We start from the raw sequence: 21,144 nt of genomic DNA, 5'->3' as shown, positions 1-21,144 counted from the left end.
AAATCTAAAGAAATGGGAAAAATACATACAGTATATACAGGGGAAAAAAACATAAATTAAAATAAAAACATCTTAGCTTCTCACCATTGTAACTCATGAACAGAAAATATATCCCAATCCACAGGAAATGTTGAAAAATACAACTCAGACAAAGGAAAAAAAAACAGATGACACACGAGTAGACTCTTCTGTAACACACTCAACCGTTACATCAATAATGGATGTTGTGAAAAACCCTTAATTGATGGACGACTATCGTTTGCTTGTTTATCTCTGTCTACTGTGTTTCTGTAAAGTCAGAAATTGAAGCATCTGCTTCACAGACCCTATATACAGCAGTCCCCTCCCGTCACACTCCGATTCCCTCTCACTTTCTCAGGATCCTTCACCCCTCCCCACTCACACGCATGCTGTCCTCCTGCCCCCCCCCCACATCCTCATCCCCATCCCCCTCACATCCCCCCCCCCCCCAGTAGGCTGTAGGCTGGTGATGCTCTCACTCCCAGGCCTGGAAAATGGCCCATATTTTTCTAAACTGGCCTGTACCTCGATCCCAACCCTAATTTGGATAAAGTGGCCCTCTCTCCTGGAAAAGGCTTGGCTAGGTTTGTAACCTGGAGGGGGTAGCTGGGTGGGTCGGGGGGGCAGATATTTTCTACCTGATCTGGGCTGAATCATCACCTGCTTTGCCCACCTGTACATTGCAATTACAAACCCCACCTGGAAGGGAGGAGTGGGGGTGGGGTGGGGTGGGGCAATGTTGCAGTGGGCCAAATGTTTTCTTTTATTTCCAGGTCAAAGTGCACGCCCTTAAGCTCTGCCTACCGTACGCCTCTCTGATACACCCACTGGTGTCCCTCGTTCTGCTAGCCTCTACCCCCCTCCCCCCCAAGACCCCCTACCCTGCACGCCGCCCACCCCCCCGCCCGCCCCCCCCGTTGCCTAGGCCAGCTGGGACTTGTCTGGCGACTCCTCCAGCGTGATCACGGTGAACTCCTCCGTGTTCCCGTTCTCCTGGATCTTCTCTTTGTTCATCAGCGTCACCATCTCCTGGTCTCGCTCCTGAGCGCGTGCGCTGGAGGCCGCCGCCCCGTTCCCCTCGCCCGCCTCCTTCGACGTGATCATCAGCGTCTGCTGCTTTCCGCACCACCTGTGGGGGCACCGCTCGTTAACCAATTAACACCTCGTTAACCAATCACGCAGTGGCCTCGTGAGCCAGGGTTTAATTATGCACAGTATTTATGGAGGATTGTTCTCTGGCTCCAGTGCTTTCTGTCTATATAACCAGGACATGGTTACCAGCCCTGGGACAAACATGGGTTTGAAATATTCTTTGAATATATCCCCATGAATTTCAAGGGAAACGTGTTATTTAACCAAAATGTATGGCATACAAAAGGAGAATGATGTTCTAGATGTTGGTGAAAATAAATGTTTCTGTTCAGATTGTTAGTAATCAGCAGGATGTTTAAAGTGTATTGAATAATGATGTGAGCCAGATCAGATGGTGTGGAGTGAGGAGAGCTGATCCAGGTGGAGGTGCGGTTCGCTGAATGGTGTTAGCCCTGGCCTTCATCTGAGGTTGTGGTCCCGGGTTCGAGATCTACCTGTTCCTGGTGGCGATCGCGGCACACACAAGGAGAATGACAGCAATGGCTGCTACCACGACGATGATGATCAGCCAATCTGTAGGCAGGAGGATGTGAGACGTCAGTGACTGACAGACTGCTCAGCCAATAATAGAGCTGAAGCCACAACACCTCACCCCCCAAAAAACACATTTGTTTGGAAGAGTGTGTGTGTGTGTGTGAGTGTGTGTGCATATGTGTGTGAGTGTGTGCTGCGTGCGTGCGTATATGTGAGGGTATGTGTGTGTGTGTGCGTGTGTGTGTGTGTGTGTGTGTGTGTGTGAGGGTATGTGTGTGTGCGTGTGCGCGTGTGTGCGTGTGCGTGTGTGCGTGTGTGCGTGTGTGTGTGTGTGTGTGTGTGTGAGAGTGTGTGTGTGTGCGTGTGTGCGTGTGAGTGTATGTGTGTGTGTGTGTGTGTGTGTGTGTGCGTGTGTGAGGGTATGTGTGCGCGTGTGTGTGTGTGTGTGTGTGTGTGTGTGGTATTTCTCACCTGGAGTGCCGCCGCTCTCTCGCCCTGCTGCAGTGGGGCCCACGTCCGCATTCATCCGTCCATGGGGGCCGACGGGGATGGAAGCTTCTAGAGGAACATCACAGATCACACAAATCAGTGAAACATCTCACCGCCCACCTAGGGTGGCTTCATCACAGAGAGAACCAAAAACGCTCTGCGATAAATAATGATTAACCTGTGTTCTGACCTGTAAGCCTTTATCTTTAAATGTTAATTCAAAGTACATTAGAAATCACAATGCATTTTTAATAATCCATCTCTAACCATCTTTGTATTTGCTTTCCAAAAGTTATTGTGTTGTCGGAAGAGTATATGTATTCATGAGAAAAGAGTCATGGTTTTGGTTTATGGACTGCACTGTGCAAGGGTAGCAGGAGAGGTAAGTAAACATAAAACAAAACACAATAAATAAATAACTCTTGATATTTCTGTACTGTAAGTACTGTTATGGTTTTATATTATTGTATCCTTAAGTGACGTAATACCATTTAAACTGAGGCCCATCAAATGCTTAAGTCATTTCTCACCCCTGTCACCAGGGGGCGATTTTCCTCTCTTAAAACTTTGTGACAGACAGAACTACTGATAAAGCTTAAGAGTACATGTAAGTAGAAAAATAAATATGTCTCTGTTTATTCAGATGTGGGTGCTTGGGCCCAAAATCACAAATGACTTGAACAATAGTAAGTGATTTATAAAATCTTTTCTGAGGAGGTCGCATTATAGCAGCTGATAAAAGTGTATCAGCGCGATGTATTTTGAAATCTCTCATATAGTATGTACCTGTGAAGCTTGACTTGCCTCAGAACTGAGCACTAGAGCCGGATTAGGATTAAGAATACGCAGATGCTGAACACTAAAGCCGGATTAGGATTAAGAATACGCAGATGCTGAACACTAGAGCCGGATTAGGATTAAGAATACGCAGATGCTGAACACTAGAGCCGGATTAGGATTAAGAATACGCAGATGCTGAACACTAGAGCCGGATTAGGATTCAGAATACGCAGATGCACAAGACATTTTATTAAAGCCCGAGTTTAGACAGCCAGGTTCTCAGGGCTTTGCCTGACTTCTAACAGCAGAAAAGGACAAATTTACTCAGGGAACAGGACTGTGGCCTCCTGTGAGGTAGGGGGACGGGACAGTGGCTGTGAGGTAGGGGGGCAGGACAGTGGCTGTGAGGTAGGGGGACGGGACAGTGGCAGTGAGGTAGGGGGGCAGGACAGTAGCTGTGAGGTAGGGGGGCAGGACAGTGGCTGTGAGGTAGTGGGGCAGGACAGTGGCTGTGAGGTAGGGGGGCAGGACAGTGGCTGTGAGGTAGGGGGGCGGGACAGTGGCTGAGCGTCTGTTGTAAGGTACAGTATCTCAAGGCCACAGGAAGGTCACACATGGGCGTACACAAATTTCCTAACCTTTCTGTTCCTTTGAGGTTTTTTTTTTGGCGGTTTTGTTGCTATAAACACGCGGCTGCCAAGCCTCCTCTCATCAGGTTACCACATCCTGTCTCCACCCCTCCTGCTGCCTACAGGAGCCTATAGGAGCCTATAGCAGCCTAAAGTTAAACAAAGCATCTGTCCAGACAAGACACTCTCGTATTTGCTGTGCACTCAGAGGCCTGTGGGAACATAGGGGTTTTTTTTTCTTCTTTTTTTTTGTTATTTCAACATTGCATAACGTTCTGGTGATTGGACGCGATGATAAGGAACGATATGTGCAGAGCAGGCTGAAATTCTGAACACTTTGTGCCATTAACCCTTGGATAAATCTACCTGTTTCTTTTTAGGTCACACCCCTCTCTGGGAATACATTCCAGCTCAAAGAAAATGATCAAATGCGGCAGGCCAAACTGCCACAGATTTAGCCCTGTAGATTTATTATAAGAATGCTTCTTTTGTGAATTTAAAGATTTTTTAAGTATTGACTTTTTTTCTGAACAATTCTACATTACAGCAGATCACACACTTCTTCTGCAGACACCACCGGGGATTTTCATTCAGCCATTAAAACTACTTGCTTTTATTACATTACATTCAAATTCATCCCATTCCTCAAAAGGTTCAAAGAAGGGCAGCTAAAGTGGTTCCTGTTTTGACAGATAAAAGTTATGAGGAAAGACTTAAGATCTCTTCAAGCTTAGAAAAATAAGACTTAGGGGTGATTTGATTGAACTGTTTAAATTAATAAAAATTAACAAAGTGAACTACAAGAGATTATTCAGTCTGAAATAAGTTAGTATAACAAGGGGACATAAATGGGAATTAGCAAAAGGAATAGTTTGCCAGATGGAGACAGAAACTCTGGGGGCTTTCAAGACCAGGCTTGATATGGTGTTAGGGTTAGGGTTAGGGTTAGCTGCTATCTAGTGTGTAGGTAACCCGAGTACTAGGTACGCTAGGCAGGAAAATGGCGAGCAATGTCATTATGTTATGTAATGTTATGTTGTGTTATGTTATTTTATGTTATTATGTTATGTTATGTTGTGTTATGTTATTTTATGTTATTATGTTATGTTATGTTATGTTATTTTATGTTATTATGTTATGTTATGTTATGTTATGTTATTTTATGTTATTATGTTATGTTATGTTGTGTTATGTTATTTTATGTTATTATGTTATGTTATGTTATGTTATGTTATGTTATGTTATTTTATGTTATGCTATGTGATGTTATGTGATGTTATGTGATGTTACATAAATGCACTCATGTTTTACTCTTTTTACATACGGGAGAACTCTCCCGAACCAGGAAGTGTGTGTACAACACACACCATCTTTTCACAACTGGCCACATGTTTAGGTTTTGTTTATTTTGTCAGCCATGTTGATGTCATTTGTCTTATATTTTATAAGTATATTTATTATTTTTATTCACATAATGAAATATCTGCACAGCATTCTGCTATGAAAAACACTCTTTAAAATGATGAGTTGGGATAAATAAATTGAAGGTAGTTTTTATTGCTGAAATGTGTCTGGTCTTACCGTTCGGCGGGGGGGCCGCCGCGGCCAGGTCCTGGCCGTGGTCGACGGGCTGCACCTCCCCCTCCATGGCGGGGTCGGGCGTGGGTACAGCTTCCCCCGAGGGGGGGTCCTCGGCCGGGACGGCAGCACCTGGCTGCTCCTCCGCCTCTGTGGGCTGCTCCTCGCTGGCTGGATCCTCGCTCGGCCCCGCCTCTGAGTCTTCCGGTGCCTCCGGGGCCGGGGCTGGGGGTGTGGCCTGCTCCGCATCCTCCCCACCGTCTTCCGCAGGTTCCCCTGTTTCGGCTGGTTCTCCTGTTTCGGCTGGTTCCCCTGTTTCGGCTGGTTCCCCTGTTTCCGCAGGTTCCCCTGTTTCCGCAGGTTCCCCTGTTTCGGCTGGTTCCTCTGTTGCGGCTGGTTCTCCTGTTTCAGCAGGTTCCCCTGTTTCGGCTGGTTCCCCTGTTTCAGCAGGTTCCCCTGTTTCGGCTGGTTCCCCTGTTTCGGCTGGTTCCCCTGTTTCGGCAGGTTCCCCTGTTTCGGCTGGTTCCCCTGTTTCAGCAGGGTCTGCAGGGACTGCGGCTTCCGCGGATTCTGCGGGGTCAGGGGTCGCTGCAGCGTCAGGCTGCTCCCCTGCTTCGCCCTCGGCCTCTGGCTCCGCAGTGGTTTCGGGAGCTGCTCCCTGGTCCTCCTCAGGCGCCGCGGCGACGGGAGCGTCCGTCACCACCTCCTCTCCCGCACCTTCCCCATCTGGGCTGGGCTCATCCGCAGGGGCTACGGTACCAGCCAAAAACACAGCCGTTACAAACCGTAAAGAGGAACAGGTGCTCACAGAGACAGTGCTGCAAAACCACTAAACCTCTCTGTTTCATGGCTGTTATAGCACAGGCTGTTATAGCACAGGCTGTTATAGCACAGTCTGTTATAGCACAGGCTGTTATAGCACAGTCTGTTATAGCACAGGCTGTTATAGCACAGTCTTTGTGCTGCAACTCCTTGGCTTGAGCTTCAATACTACAGTGACTGCGCAGCGGAGACATACAGTAGAATCACAAAGAGAGAAATTATAACATTGTTTACACGCGCAGTATAAGATCTGCAGTATAAGTTCTCAGTATAAGCGGCATACAATTGGCTTTGCTCTGTTGTTTTTTGTGATACACGGTCTCATGCACAAATGACTCCTGTTTCATCAGATAGAGCTGAAAAGGTTGTTGTACGAATGGCGATCAAAAGAACAGCGTATGCAGAAAAGAAGGGAGACTCCTAAAGTACTAAACTACTACTGTGTGTATGAAAACTGAGAAAGTCTGGGGTTTAATTGAAAAATAAAAGCCGCTCTTTCAGCATTTGTGTTAAGAGACCCGCCCAGTGGGGTGTCACTTTACTCGGTGTTTTAAAAAGAGGAACATCCCAACAGCAAGGGAAGAGCACTCTCAGGGGCCTGGAAACACACCCTGATATATAACCACCCTGGGGCTTTCTCTGACGCAGCCAAGTGCAGATCTTTATATGAAATGACGTGGCTGGACAGTGGACCCAGCAAATGGGTTATTTTTTAATATTATTTTAATAATATTTTGAATTCAGTAATATTGCTAATGTCTTTAAAATTAATATTATAATAGAATGTATAATATTACAGGCAGACAAATGGACATATGTTAAGAACTTCCATGAAAAGTACTTTTGAAAGGAAGATATTTGTCTTCTGTATTTACTGAACTTGCTGCTCTTTAACCTTTTAACTTTGTTAAGCGACCTTGGGCTCTGGAAATGCGCTATATAAATAAAATGTATTATTATTATAATTATTTAATAATTATGTAAGATATGCAAATCTATGTGTCTGTGCAGCATTGGTCAGAAAGCCCAGTAATCTCACGCTCCTGCTTAAAGTCTTGTGTAAGACCGATTGTCTGGCAGTCGGAGGGTTGCCGGTTCAAACCCCGCCCTGGGCGTGTCGAAGTGTCCTTGAGCAAGACACCTAACCCCTAACCCCTAACTGCTCTGGCGAATGAGAGGCATCAATTGTAAAGCGCTTTGGATAAAAGCGCTTTGTGTGTCTGATGGGACAGCAGTGGCTCTGTGTGTCTTTGGGACAGCAGTGGCTCTGTGTGTCTTTGGGACAGCGGTGGCTCTGTGTGTCTTTGGGACAGCGGTGGCTCTGTGTGTCTGATGGGACAGCGGTGGCTCTGTGTCTTTGGGACAGCGGTGGCTCTGTGTGTCTGATGGGACAGCGGTGGCTCTGTGTGTCTGATGGGACAGCGGTGGCTCTGTGTGTCTGATGGGACAGCGGTGGCTCTGTGTGTCTGATGGGACAGCGGTGGCTCTGTGTCTTTGGGACAGCGGTGGCTCTGTGTGTCTGATGGGACAGCGGTGGCTCTGTGTGTCTGATGGGACAGCGGTGGCTCTGTGTCTTTGGGACAGCGGTGGCTCTGTGTGTCTGATGGGACAGCGGTGGCTCTGTGTGTCTGATGGGACAGCGGTGGCTCTGTGTCTTTGGGACAGCGGTGGCTCTGTGTGTCTTTGGGACAGCGGTGGCTCTGTGTGTCTGATGGGACAGTGGTGGCTCTGTGTGCCTTTGGGACAGGGGTGGCTCTGTGTGTCTGATGGGACAGTGGTGGCTCTGTGTGTCTGATGGGACAGCGGTGGCTCTGTGTCTGATGGGACAGCAGTGGCTCTGTGTGTCTTTGGGACAGCAATGGCTCTGTGTGTCTTTGGGACAGCGGTGGCTCTGTGTGTCTTTGGGACAGCAGTGGCTCTGTGTTTTTGGGACAGCGGTGGCTCTGTGTGTCTTTGGGACAGCGGTGGCTCTGTGTGTCTGATGGGACAGCGGTGGCTCTGTGTCTTTGGGACAGCGGTGGCTCTGTGTGTCTGATGGGACAGCGGTGGCTCTGTGTGTCTGATGGGACAGCGGTGGCTCTGTGTGTCTGATGGGACAGTGGTGGCTCTGTGTGTCTGATGGGACAGCGGTGGCTCTGTGTGTCTGATGGGACAGCGGTGGCTCTGTGTGTCTGATGGGACAGCGGTGGCTCTGTGTCTTTGGGACAGCGGTGGCTCTGTGTGTCTTTGGGACAGCGGTGGCTCTGTGTGTCTGATGGGACAGCGGTGGCTCTGTGTGTCTGATGGGACAGCGGTGGCTCTGTGTGTCTGATGGGACAGTGGTGGCTCTGTGTGTCTGATGGGACAGCGGTGGCTCTGTGTGCCTGATGGGACAGCAGTGGCTCTGTGTCTGATGTGACAGCGGTGGCTCTGTGTGTCTTTGGGACAGCAGTGGCTCTGTGTGTCTTTGGGACAGCAGTGGCTCTGTGTGTCTGATGGGACAGCGGTGGCTCTGTGTGTCTGATGGGACAGCGGTGGCTGTGTGTGTTTGATGGGACAGTGGTGGCTCTGTGTGTCTGATGGGACAGCGGTGGCTCTGTGTGTCTGATGGGACAGTGGTGGCTCTGTGTTTTTGGGACAGCATGTTCCGCCTCTGTCCTCCACTGGAGCCTGCTCCTCACCGCCTGGGAATCGGCGGAGGTGGGCGTGGCTGGATCCAGGTGAGATCATTCCGAGCGCAGGTGAGCGAGCACCTGGCTTTGTGTGGGAAAGGTGTGGCGGCTGTCCCAGCGCATCGCGCGGCTCGCCCCATGCTCTGCAACACAACGCCTGCCGCACTCCCTGCCCCGCCATCTCAGAATGAATCATGGGACACCTGTCTCACCTGCGCAGGGCCTGCCCGGGGCGGGCGCTCTGTAGATGATACATGTGTGGGTTCTCCCGTCTGTTCCTCCCTCCAGGCGCACTGTCGCTCCACCGCGAGCGCTCTGTGCCCTGTCTTGTCTACGCCCTCCTCCAAACTTTCTCATGAGCTGAAGTTTCAGAGGCTTTTACGCGTTTGAGTTACCTGCCAACCCTGCTCCTCTGGACCCAGATAAAATCCAACTCCGTGTTTTTATTCAATTGTTTATTTGAGGTATCAAGAGAAGGCAAATTCAAAATTCTAAATATGGACAAAACTGTGGTAAAAAAAATAAATCAATCAAGCGAGGTCTCAGAGCTTACTAAACAACCGATTTTACTAAACAAACTATTAATAACTGTTCTGCTGCCTATTTAATATAAATTGGGTAAATTTGAGGGGTGTTTCTATGAAGCATGTAAAAGGATTTGCGACGGGACAGGTGTATAAAAAAGGCGTGTATTTACCCTCCTTGCCATCTGCGGGTAAGTCCTCAACTCTGACGATTTGTTTATCACAGTTCTTTTCCAACGTATCTGTCACACGATAGAGAAAGTCTCAGACTTAGCTGCTGGCCACATTCTCCAAAACATTCATCACATAATATAATATTGAGATAATAAATGACAATAATTACATCATAACATTTTAATAAATTGCACATTTTGGAATGAACTAGAAATGAACTTTAATTTTATTTCTAATGAGACGAAGATTATCTCTGGACGACCTGGACATATCTGTCCTGCGTTAGTGTAAATATGTGAATGAACACACAGATTACACTGTCATGCTGTTTCAGCAACACTTTGACTTCTTAAGACCCCCTCACAGCTCTCTGTCTCTCTTTCTCTCTCTCTCTCTCTCTCTCTCTCTCTCTCTGCAAATGTGCCCTCACATGGGCGACCAAGATCACCACTGCTGGGCCATTTTCTGTGCTGAAGTGAGGCATCATGGCTTATATGTGTGGGAATGGTCTCTGTTATGTCCTCTTTCTATACAACACATGAAGTACGTTTTAATCGCTGTGTGTACGCATGAGCAGGCAGCACAGCTACAATACAACGCTGTGAGCGGCATGATGCTCGGAGCCAAAGCCTAATGCCTCAGAGCTAACCCAGCTTCAGACAGAACCCTTCGGCTCAAACCTCTCAAAGTGTCTCCAGCCATGAAAATGGAAAACGAATCTTCGTACTGTAGCGAATGTCTACTGAAAAACGGAACCGCACTTGCCAATATGGCCGTGGTGGGGTTTTTAAAGGTTTTTACAGGACAGCCTAAGCTCTGAGTGTGAGTTTGAGCGCTAAACGTGCGTTAGCGTTTAGCTGGCGGCTGAGGAGTCAGTCAGAAACCAGCACACCACCACTCACCTGACGGATCGAAGCAGTAGGCATCATAGGGCTGGTCCAGCTTCTCAGTGAGGAAGAGTACTCCAGTCTGATTGTTCGCACAGTTGAAATGAGGTTGGTGCCGTAAGATCGTTGTGTTGCGGGTGCTAATCCAGCCATACCTGTAAGAGAAATGTCAAGATAAAGCCTTCTTTCAGCCGGCGCATGCATTGTGTTCTCACTTCATCAAAGGTGAGTAATGCAGGTTGCCCAAAATTTCATAGTGCCTCATCTGGAATCTGAGCCTGCAACCTCCTGGTTATTCTCCTTAAATTCCTCAGTTTCTATGTCATTTAATCGAGTTAAAACACAGCACAGTGCATATTTTAGATGTGAGTAACATTAACATTTGTGAGTGTTGCAATGATAGATGACACATCAGATTGTTTTTAATGGGAAAGTATGAATCTTGGGGGGAGGGGTTAGGGTTAATGAGCACAAACTGCCCAATGGGGGGGGGGGGTGGGTTGGGACGAGAGGAGCTCACTGATTTAAAACTGTGCATTGCAAATGAAAGCAAAGTCTATTGATGACTTCACGCAGGTCAGTGATAGGAGGCGCACGATGGCTCCGCCCATACATCTGACTGTCCAATGGGTGGAGTGGCCCTGGCGGCCGGTCTCACCTGCATGTCTCTAAGCCTTTGGCGTGGGCCTCCCTGACCTGCTCCTCATTGGCCAGCACCGTGCCGATGGCGTGGCACAGCTTCTCGGCCTGGTCGAACGTCAGGGAGTAGCGGTTGCTTCCTTCCACATGGAACACTCCAGCAAAGCTGCAGGTCCGGGAATGTACTAATGCACACAAACCGGGGGGAGGCACGTTAGTCACAAACATCCTTTCATACATCTTACCTTTAGCTCACTTTTATAACAACCAAATCTACCTGTGTTCCTGACCAACAAAACTATTAATGACTAACACTGAGCCCCATTCATTGCCCAGGCTGTGAAGGCTACATTCCTCCATAAACAAACCAATAGTCTTTTCTTCCCCTTATTATAGGAATTTTTTTTCTCTATAATATTGGGGCATGATAAATGTTTCCTGAAACAAAATCTGGGCAATATTTAGCAACTGGAAAATAATTTGGGGGGTGTACAGATGAAAAAACTCCAATGAGCCTTTCCAAGGCAAAATCAGATTGATACAGGCTGAGTGCGTGGAAGGCAGCATTGTCCCCTGACCTGCAGACCCTTCTGCCCCAGCCCCACCCTTTCTGTGAGGTGAAGCTGTAAATGAACAGCAATTTCGAGAAACCTGCTCGGAAGCCTTTAACACAGGAAGTCCTTCTTCTGTAACTGAACGCATCGCCCCATCTTCTGCACGCCTCTTACACTAAGAGCACTCGCCCCCCCCCCCCCCCCCCCCCCCGCAGAAGCACAGGCCTCTTCTTCCTTCCTCACTGACGTCTAATAATACGTTCAACTGCTTTTTTATGCCGTTAATATTCAGATTTTGCATATGCACTTATTATAAATTGTTTTCCACTGAAAGGTGTTGCTGATTAGGAACTCATAAAATGCATGCATGAATGAAATTATTTTCCAGCTGTTTCACATCTTTTTATTTATTTGTTCAGATTAGTGGTATAATGCACAGATTTAACCTGAATGCTGGCTCATTAAAGGTGCTTTACTGGAATTTCCTGAATCAGTGAGTTTAATTACATGCTATTAACAGACATCTTTCTTTTTGATTTCAGGAGTTTCAATGCCTATTCAAGACTGTAGGCACGTTCCATCGCTGAAACATCCTGTGTCACACACACACACACACACACACACACACACACACACACTCACACACACAGACACACACACACACTCACACACACTCACACACACACACACACACACACACACACACACACAGACACACACAGACACACTCAGCAGCGAAGCCACGCAGGCAGGCAGTGGGGGGGGGGGGGGGGCACTACTGATTCACAGCTTCTGTGGGTGTACCTGCGGTCCGAATGTACCTGTGGCAGCTCATCAGCGTGTTTGGCGGGGGGGGGGGGGGGGGGGGATGTGTGGGTGGGATGTCCTGTCAAATAATACCCTCCCTTGCTGGGTGATGATCACAAGTGTGTGTGTCACCCCCCCCCCCCCCCCATAAGACTCTTGACTACAGATGAAACTGGCAGAAGGAACCGGCAGGAACAGCTTTAGCTGTTCATTTTACACATGCCACTCAGAGACACAAAATGGAGGATTCACTCGTAACAGCCATTGGAGAATAGGAGGAGATATACAACAGTGTGTGTGTGTTTGTGTGCATGTGTGTTTGCGTGTGTGTGTGGGTTTGCGCATGTGTATGTGTATGTGTTTGCGTGTGTGTGTGTGTGTGTCTGAGCATGTGTGTGTGTGTGTGTGTGTGTGTATATGTCTGTGCTCATGTGTGTACACAGCATGATGTTCTACAAAGTATGTTTGCTTTTTAAACAAGCAAATAGGTTTTTATGCTGGCTAAAAGTTCAGTATAAATGTTCTGGTGCTGGCTAAACAGTCTCTATAACTGGCTCTCCCTTACATCAACAGGAAGAGGGCTGCAGGTTCCTGTAATGTTAAAGGAAAATGTTTCTTTAACAGAAAACATTCTTCGACTGAAAAAGTTATTTTGACTGAATTAAAAAAGATCTGCAAACCTACAGCCTGTACTGATGCCTCTGCATTATGTCCTTTATTGGAAATGGAAGAAAAGGGACTTTCAGCTTTCGGGTTATTTGTACTGAAAGTTCACTTAAAAAAAAAAAAAAAAACCTGTGATACATTTTGCTTCAGGACTGAAAGATCCTGTTGGGTGTCACTGCAGTGAAATCAGGTCTTAAAACATTTGGGGAAATAGTTCTACAAAAAGTTAGGTTGTATATGTTTGATGACTGTCTTTAATTAAATATTAATATTTATTAATTGATATTAATTAAATATTAATATTTATTTCCCTGTAACCCCGCTGGGGTCCAGGTGAATTCCTTATCAGGCAGTTCCACGTTTGTTTTTTTTAGCCTTTTTCAGCTGATACACACTTGTGTTCTGTACACACATACCCAAGGACCTCTTTTAATCTTGTTTTCATTTTCAAGATCTAAGCAGATAAGTTCCATGAGATGGCTTTGTTGTTGTTGTAGCTTGTGTAAGCAGTTGAATTATGCTGGTTCCTTATATTGCATTGTTAATATTAAAATTATATGGCACATTTGTTTCCTAGGTCTGTCAATCGCACAGAAGTAAAACATAGTCCGTCTTTGGAATGAGAAAATTCAAAAGTCAAGAGGCAGTGCGGTGGGAAGAAGGTTGCTTAGCCACCCTGGCAACACAGATTTTTATCAGCAGCGCGTTGTCCCACATCTTTCTGTGCTGTTCTGAGAACATGTTCGCCATCTGCACAGTAAACACAGACACAGCTTCATCACAAACTGGGGATGAGCTTCAGCGGCATCCCGCGACCCTGGGGGGGACAGCAGCAGCTCTTTCTCACGCAGCAGGGCGGGGTCGTTCGGTAGGCCGTATGAGCGGAGCGACACTAACCCTAACCCTAACCCTAACCCTAACGCCCCCACGCTGCCCCAAATCCAGCTGATCTCCAGCAGAACTTCAGGACTGCACATGTTCTTATGTCCTCTCTGCCTTTTATAGGAGTCATTTGGCTGGAATATTTTTCCCAGGGAGAACGTTAAGTGGTAATTACATCTGGCTGCCTTCTTGAAAGCAACACGAAATTAAGAGTAATTCCTTTTAAACCGCGGATTAACATGGTTGAAAAAAGTTAGGTCATTAAGAGTTAATTAAATCCGTTCGGCATCTCGTGCTGTTGCTTAAACATACAGATTTGTTCTTGATACTAAGGTTCTGGGGCATGTGTGGGCCTTATACACCAGCATAAATAAATATAAGGTTTCTTCTCCACACAAAAAACAAAAACGTCAGAAACTCTAATTTCACATGTTCAGCACTTTTTCCTGCGGGCTGTTACCAGGCTAAGCAGCTTCCCCGAGTCATGTGACAGTGCAGGGGTGGGGCCAGAGCAGGATTTGGGTGGGGAATGCCCCTCCCTATCCCCCTGACCCTAACCCTCAGCTGCATCACTGAAGGTCAGTCGCCCACATTGTGGAATAACAATACAGGTCTGGAACCATGTGACCTAAAATATTTAAAATTAAAACATTTTCACATATTTTGTCAAGCTGGTGATGGCTGAACTCATCAAAATATATTTGTGAACAAAGAACACACACACACACACACACACATTTAATTATTTTTGGGCGTGTATCTATTACTTAATCACAGAGACTCCGGTGGCTAATGATATATTCGCATACCTTCGACCAAAAGCCCTGAGGCGTGTGCAGCCACACCCTCCCTCCTATCTGTCCGATCTTGTTTTATATCAGCGCATCTCCATTACAGCTTTAATTACATTTTATCTTTTGTTTAATGTGTCAACAGGACAGAGAAAGTTAAAGAGTGTCACAGACATGCGGAGGGAAAGTGCTTTGCTTGGGCAATGACTGCGCTCGGAAGGCAAACCCAAAGGCTCGTGCCCACTCCAGCCATTCCCTGCGTTCTCCTACGTATCTACGTGTCTTAGAGAGAGGGAAGTTGCACAACTATGTGTTAAACTGGGCCGGTGTACACATCACCAGCTATCGTCCGCCGTGATCTCCCTTAAACAGCATAAAAACTACAACAACACTTTGAAAAAAAGAAGAAGAAAAAGGAGGAATCTCTCAGCCTCGTAGTCATCTGGAAAGTTTCTGCCCATCTTCTCTGTTGGCTTGTTGTTTGTACAAACACAGTTGCCGTGGCGACGCAGAGTAATGAGATCGAGGGGGGGGGGGAGGGGGGAGCTCCGTTGATGTCGATCGAATGTGCGATAGGAAGTGTTAACGCTAAGTGAATGTGCGCTCGTCAGAAAGCGCTAACGCTAAGCGAACGTGTTCTCTGTTTTGCTGAGCAGACCCCTCTCAGGACCAATGCCTCATCAGCAAAATGCAGGCAGGGAGCTCCCGTGCTAACCTAACGTTTTCAGAGTTCCTGATGTGACAGTCAAGCGTGCTGTGCGTCCCTGTGGAACTCGCCTCCCCACACGCCATCACACGAACAGACACGACCTGTGCGGACAGGAGCGCAGAAAGCGTTTAATGAGCCCTAAATCACAGCCTCGTGCTTCGCTGTGGCTGACTGGGGCTGGCAAACGCGGCTCCCTTTCCTCCTGAACAAAATGAAATCGATGAGAACTGCTCACAAACTGCTAGCCAAACATGCCAGTGACATTCAGGAGGATTGACTCAGAACCCCACTCAGATGTGGAAAAAAAAAACTATGGATGCAAGAAGAACGAACCACGTCTGTCTTTCCATCTCAGGTGAAGCCATCGAAGCAGGGGTTTCCCTGAGTGCTGTATAGGATAGAAGGTAGGGAGGGCTGAACGCAGCTATTTCCAGCCCCACCCACCACTACAGCCTTTCCGCTCGGTCACACCTCTACTGAAGTCTTCAGGACCCCCACGCGTGACCCCCCAGTGCTGACTGCCGAACGAAAGGAGGGCTGGGACTGAGGTGGCTGCTCAGAGGGGTAGGGCTAGGGGGGTTCGGGTTCGGGGTCAGGTTGGGGTTAGGATTAGGGTTAGGGTTAGGGTTAGGACTAGGGTTCGGGTTCAGGTTCGGGTTAGGGTTAGGGTTAGAGTTAGGGTTCGGGTTCGGGTTCGGTTTAGGATTAGGGTTAGCGTTAGGTTTCGCGTTACGATTAGGGTTAGGGTTCAGGTTCGGGTTCGGGTTCGGGTTCGGGTTCGGGTTCAGGTTAGGGTTCGGGTTCAGGTTAGGGTTAGGGTTAGGGTTCGGGTTCGCATTAGGACTAGGGTTTGGGTTCGGGTTCAGGTTAGGGTTAGGGTTAGGGTTCGTGTTCGCGTTAGGACTAGGGTTTGGATTCGGGTTCAGGTTAGGGTTAGGGTTAGGGTTCGGGTTCAGGTTAGGGTTAGGGTTAGCCTCTCTACAGCTACAGACACCCAGCCACACCAAAGCCATAGTGTCACTTCCTATAGTCACGCACATACACACACGCGCACTTTCTCTTTGTTTTAACTCCACCACCGTCATTCTCCAACATCAAACTGCAGATTTAGTGCCATACCCCTCCCTGTCATTCTCTGTCTCTCTCTCTCTTTCTTTCTTTCTTTCTCTCTCGCTCTCTATTTCTCTCTGTCTCTCTCTCTCTCTCTCTCTCTCTCTCTCTCTCTCTCGCTCTCTCTCTATCTCTCTCTGTCTCTCTCTCTCTCTCTCTCTCTCTCCGGCACAGTCATGATAAACTCTCTCCATGACACCGTGTGAAAGGCCCACTGGACCCGTCCCACGTAAACCTTTCTTCAGTCTAAACCCCGTTTGCTTGGTCCTTGGCTTCCAGACAAATTATACCCAGTGCTTTTGCCACTTTTTTTTATCGCTTTTCAAACAACGTCACCTGCTTGGAAGCAGCTGAAAGAGAAAAAAGGGGGGGCACGTAAGAAAAGAAAGAAACAAAAGAAAGAAAGGAACAAAACAAAATAAAAAAAACCGGCCTTTAATTTGTCAGTGAGAGCGGAGGGGGCGCTTCACGGTCGGGACGAGGGGAGCGGTTCGGCTTCCGGTCATAAAGCGCTCTTATGGGCGTCGCCCTATTGTTGGCCCCTCCTCTGCTCGCCTGTGGCCGGGGCGATAACGCTGGGCACCCTCGGCCCTGTTGGCCCCCCCGCCTCTGCCCGCCTGTCGTCCGGGCGATAACGCTGGGGCACCCTCGGCCCTGTTTATCATCACTCTGGATCCCCTGCGCTTCGTTCGTTACCGTGCCCACCGTTGCCGTGAGCACTGTTGCCATGCGCGCCGCGCTCAGCACTTCCTGGGTGGGCGGCGCAGCGGAGACAAGCCCCACCCAGCCGTGACCACCTGACCACCTGAGGATCTCTCTGTTCCCGCTGCGGTGCTCCTGAGAGCGAAAACAGCGCTTCTCTTTTCAGTCCCCCACATCGTTCCCCCCATTTTCAGTCCAGCTTTCAAATCTAATGCTACCTTCTCTTTTTTTTTTTGAAGGGGATCAAGTTTATATCGTGTTTTAAAAATGTAAAAATCAGAAAAAGATCATCGTTCAGTGCCTTAGCATTTTGACACGGAGGGCTACGAAAACAACCTCCAGATTATTTCCTGTCCGGGCAGATACAGATGGTGCAGTTTTCTGAGCTGTTAGTTTGTTCAGCTTGTCAGCTGCATTTGTGGTCTGTGCGCATTAGTGTGCCCTTTGGAACGGCAATACCAGGGCCACAAAGGACTCTGTGTACATGAAGAGGAGTGGGCAGTGGTGGAGGGGTGGGGGGGGGGGGGGGGTGGAGGGCTGGGTGGGTATGGGGGGGGGGGGGGGGGGGGGGGGGGCCGGAACCTTACGTTAAAAGGCTTTAAAATGTAATGGATAGCTTCAGTGGAATTCTGAGTAATACAGTAGTCCTGAAAAGTGAGCAGCCTTCTTTGCGTAATTAGATGCATTTAAATACAGTCTTATTCGGGGTGTAGTAGGGGGGTACTGGGGATGCTGGCAGCTCTGGCACCCAGGAGTGGGGGGGAGGACAGGATTTTAGGAATTCCATCAGAGCAGCTCCGGGGGGGGCTCAGTGAGCATACACGCCTGGGCCGGAGGTATCCCAGGGTCCCCTGCTCCTCACTGGGCTGGCGTGAGTCCTGCTATTCATCCCCCCAGCCCGGTCCACAGGGACACTGCCGCCCCTCACCTTGAAACACGACACCCCGTCCCGCCGGAACCCCCGCTGACCAATCAGACGCAGAACTGGAACCCCGGGGCCCAGTCAGACAGAGCGCTGGAATCTATCGGCCAATCGGAACAGGTGACTGGAGGCGCTCTGAGAGGCGCTCTGTCCCCGCGCCGCAGTCGGCCCCGGCAGCTTTTAGGAGGCGAGCCGGAATCGGCCGACTTGTCTTAAGCAAGCGGAAGAACGGGCCTAAACATGGCGGCCCTGCTCCTCCTGTCTCCTGTAACCTGAGCAGGGGTGCGGGGGGCCTGTTTCGGGCGAAGAGGGGCGTGTTGGTCGGGACGTCCGCGCGAGCCGAGGCACAGAGCCCAGTTCTGGGTATAACTTTGTGCTTCAGGGAGGAAATCTTTTTCAAACTAGGGTTCTGAAGACTTTTCCAATGAGCAGAACCACCCAATGGGCTGGACGTCCAGTCAGTGCACGTTTAAGGAAGCTGAAACTCTTGGGCCGTGTTTTTTGTCAGATGGCACTGACAGCTCTTGATAACGGCTCAGCTTGAGGGTTAAACTACCAAGGCCAACACAACCATGGCAATAAGGGCGATTTTTAAAACTCCACACACACACACACACACACACACACACACACACACACACACACACACTACCCCAAAGACCCCCTTCTTTGCATTTAAACCCTGCAGATTTACAGCTGCACTTGGGGGATGCTTTGGCAAAGAGCCACAGAAAGACGACAAGCCCCCTCACTCCTCCCCACCCAGAGGGAGAGAGAGAGAGAGACAAACCCCAACCTGTTTGAGTCAGCACACATCTCCCTCTATGGAGAGCGAGAGAGAGAGGGGAGGGCGGGAGAGGGAGAGAAAGAGAGAGGGAGGGAGAGAGAGAGAGAGAGAGAGAGGGACAGACAGAAACACACATACAACCAGACAAAGGTAGAGACTAAGAGAAAGAGCAAAAGACAGACTGACAGACGGAGACAAAGAGGATGATAAAGTAACAAGGAATAGAGAGGGAAAGGGAGGGAGAGAAAAAGAGAGAGAGAGAGAATAGAGGAGAAAAGGTTGAATGATGACTTTTCTTTGTGTGCAGGCAGCACCACGAGGCAGCTCTCTCAGAGGAGCCGACAGGAAGGAGAGCTTTAAAAACCGGGCAGAAAGCACCACGGCAGGTGCTAGTGTACTGACAACAATCCCAGCCATTCTACCACTCCTCTTCACCCTCTCTCTCTCTCTCTCTCTCTCTCTCCCTTTCTCCCTCTCTCCCTCTCCCTCTCCCTCTCTCCCTCTCTCTCCCTCTCCTTTGTGTCTGTTCAGACCCCAGCAGTGTCTGCAGACTCGCACACTCCCCCGTCTGCACTCGAGCACGCCGTTACTGCCACGACCGCCGCCGCCGCCGCCGCCGCCGGTCACTCATTCATCCCCCAGCCAGCATGGCCGCCCTCCCTAATCTTTAAAGAGGGCAACACCCTGCTCTCCGATCTGACACACACACTCACACACTCATACACTCACACTCACACACTCATACACACACACGCTCACGTTCACGCTCAGACCAGACTCCTGCCAGACCTCCGCACACCGGCTGCGAGACGCTGTAAAACAAAGCAAGGGACCCGCCAGCCGGCGAGACTCTGAGCGTGTGCGAGAGAGAGAGAGAGAGAGGGGGAGAGAGAGGGCTGAGAGGGAGAGAGGTAGAGGGGGAGAGAGAGAGGGACGCGTGGAGCGTGGAGCGTGGAGCGCTCACCTTGAGCCGAGTCCGTTCTGGCGGAGGTCAGTAATCCGAAAGTGACCCCGAGAAGCAGCGCCCACATCCTTCAGCGTGGAGTCCAGCGGTCTGAGCGCGGTAAACGGGAGGAGAGGAGCAGGAGGAGGAGGAGGAGGAGGAAGAGGAGGAGGCGCGGGGGTGTCTTCTCTGTGTCCGCTCTAGTTCCAGAGGGGGGGAGAGTTGCTGCGTTCGCCTCGGAGCTTTGAAGACGCGGCAGACTTTGCCCAACTTTTTTATATTCTGTGTGTGAGAGAGGAGTCACTCCAGCGACTAGCCGCTCATACAGGGGGGAGAGAGGGTGGTGCGTTCACGATCACACCCTTCTTCCCTCTCTCTCTCTCTCCCTCCCTCCCTCCCCTCCCCTCTACACACCCCCTCCTCTCTCAGTCTCTCTCTCTCTCTCTCTCTCTCTCTCTCTCTGTCTTGCTCTTTCCTCCCTGACAGTTTCAGTTTTTACTCTAAATTATTTTTTAAATGTTTTTTGTTGGATTATCACTTCATTTTTTTTTTTTTTTACCTCTTTCTTCTTCTTTCCTTCTCTCCTTTTTCCTTCTCTCTGTTGCTCTCTTTTTCTTTCCCGGCTCAACAGTTGATGCGACCCTGACAAGTCGTTTTTTTCTCTCTCCCTCTCGCTCAGTTTATCTCTCTCTCTCCTGCCCTCGTGCCACTGCCCCCTGAGCAGTGGGGTCACACGGCTGCAGTGCCATCCGGCTGAATAGGTCACATCACCGCAGAGCTGAGAACTTCAGTAAGGTTTTACTTATTCTGTCAATCCACATGCACGCACACACACACACACACACACACATACGCGCACACACACAAACACACACACGCACACTTTGTATTCTAACACTACTTCATGAGAGGAAATAGGCAGATTTATCTTTCACAGCACGGAAGAGTTATCTTTGTCCCTTTGTGAGAACAAGACAAAAGTAACAGGGTGTTTCACCTATTGCTTCACCTGTAAGATCGATCCAAGCCCTGCTCCTGGCAGTCTGTGGAAGCTTTTTAACCAATGAAAAGGCAATCTATCACAGGCCACTCAAACTTATCTTCATAACTATGAGAAGACAAAAACATAACTTGAGTCCACCACTGTAATACACGACAAAGAGCTCAATTTTCTGTTTGTTTTGTACTGTTTGAATTGACTGGAGGCAGACCAGTCTGACCCCGATCAACTTAACAAAGAAAACTGTGTATCTGTAACCTATCTTGTGCCATAAAAACTGACCGACACTACCTCACACACAACAACCAGACAGTGCTGTACTAACGAGAACTAGATTACAGACGGCAGTTTGCATTGGTTATGTAATGTGAAACTGATAATATAATAATGTCAGATAAGACTATTCATAAATAGTTTCTCAATATGGGACATTCATAAAAGTAACCCCTGC

At 48.8% G+C, this 21,144-nt stretch overlaps 1 protein-coding gene across 1 annotated transcript; it reads right to left on the bottom strand.

Annotated features, from left to right (window-relative positions):
• Window positions 1-930: 930 nt before the first annotated feature.
• On the bottom strand, window positions 931-20,077 carry cd44b (CD44 molecule (Indian blood group) b). The gene is made up of 8 exons (XM_035396016.1): window positions 19,715-20,077; window positions 10,840-11,005; window positions 10,197-10,336; window positions 9,294-9,362; window positions 5,127-5,873; window positions 2,119-2,205; window positions 1,608-1,686; window positions 931-1,150 (listed from the first exon to the last, which is right to left on the bottom strand). The coding sequence occupies exons 1-8, from the start codon at window positions 19,779-19,781 to the stop codon at window positions 943-945; spliced, it is 1,563 nt and encodes a 520-aa protein (XP_035251907.1). The 5' UTR covers window positions 19,782-20,077; the 3' UTR covers window positions 931-942.
• Between the last annotated feature and the right edge of the window lie 1,067 nt (window positions 20,078-21,144).

Source organism: Anguilla anguilla, chromosome 16 (genome assembly GCF_013347855.1).
Source record: "Anguilla anguilla isolate fAngAng1 chromosome 16, fAngAng1.pri, whole genome shotgun sequence".
NCBI classification, from domain to species: Eukaryota; Metazoa; Chordata; class Actinopteri; order Anguilliformes; family Anguillidae; genus Anguilla; species Anguilla anguilla.
This window is presented reverse-complemented; position numbering and strand designations above follow the sequence as displayed.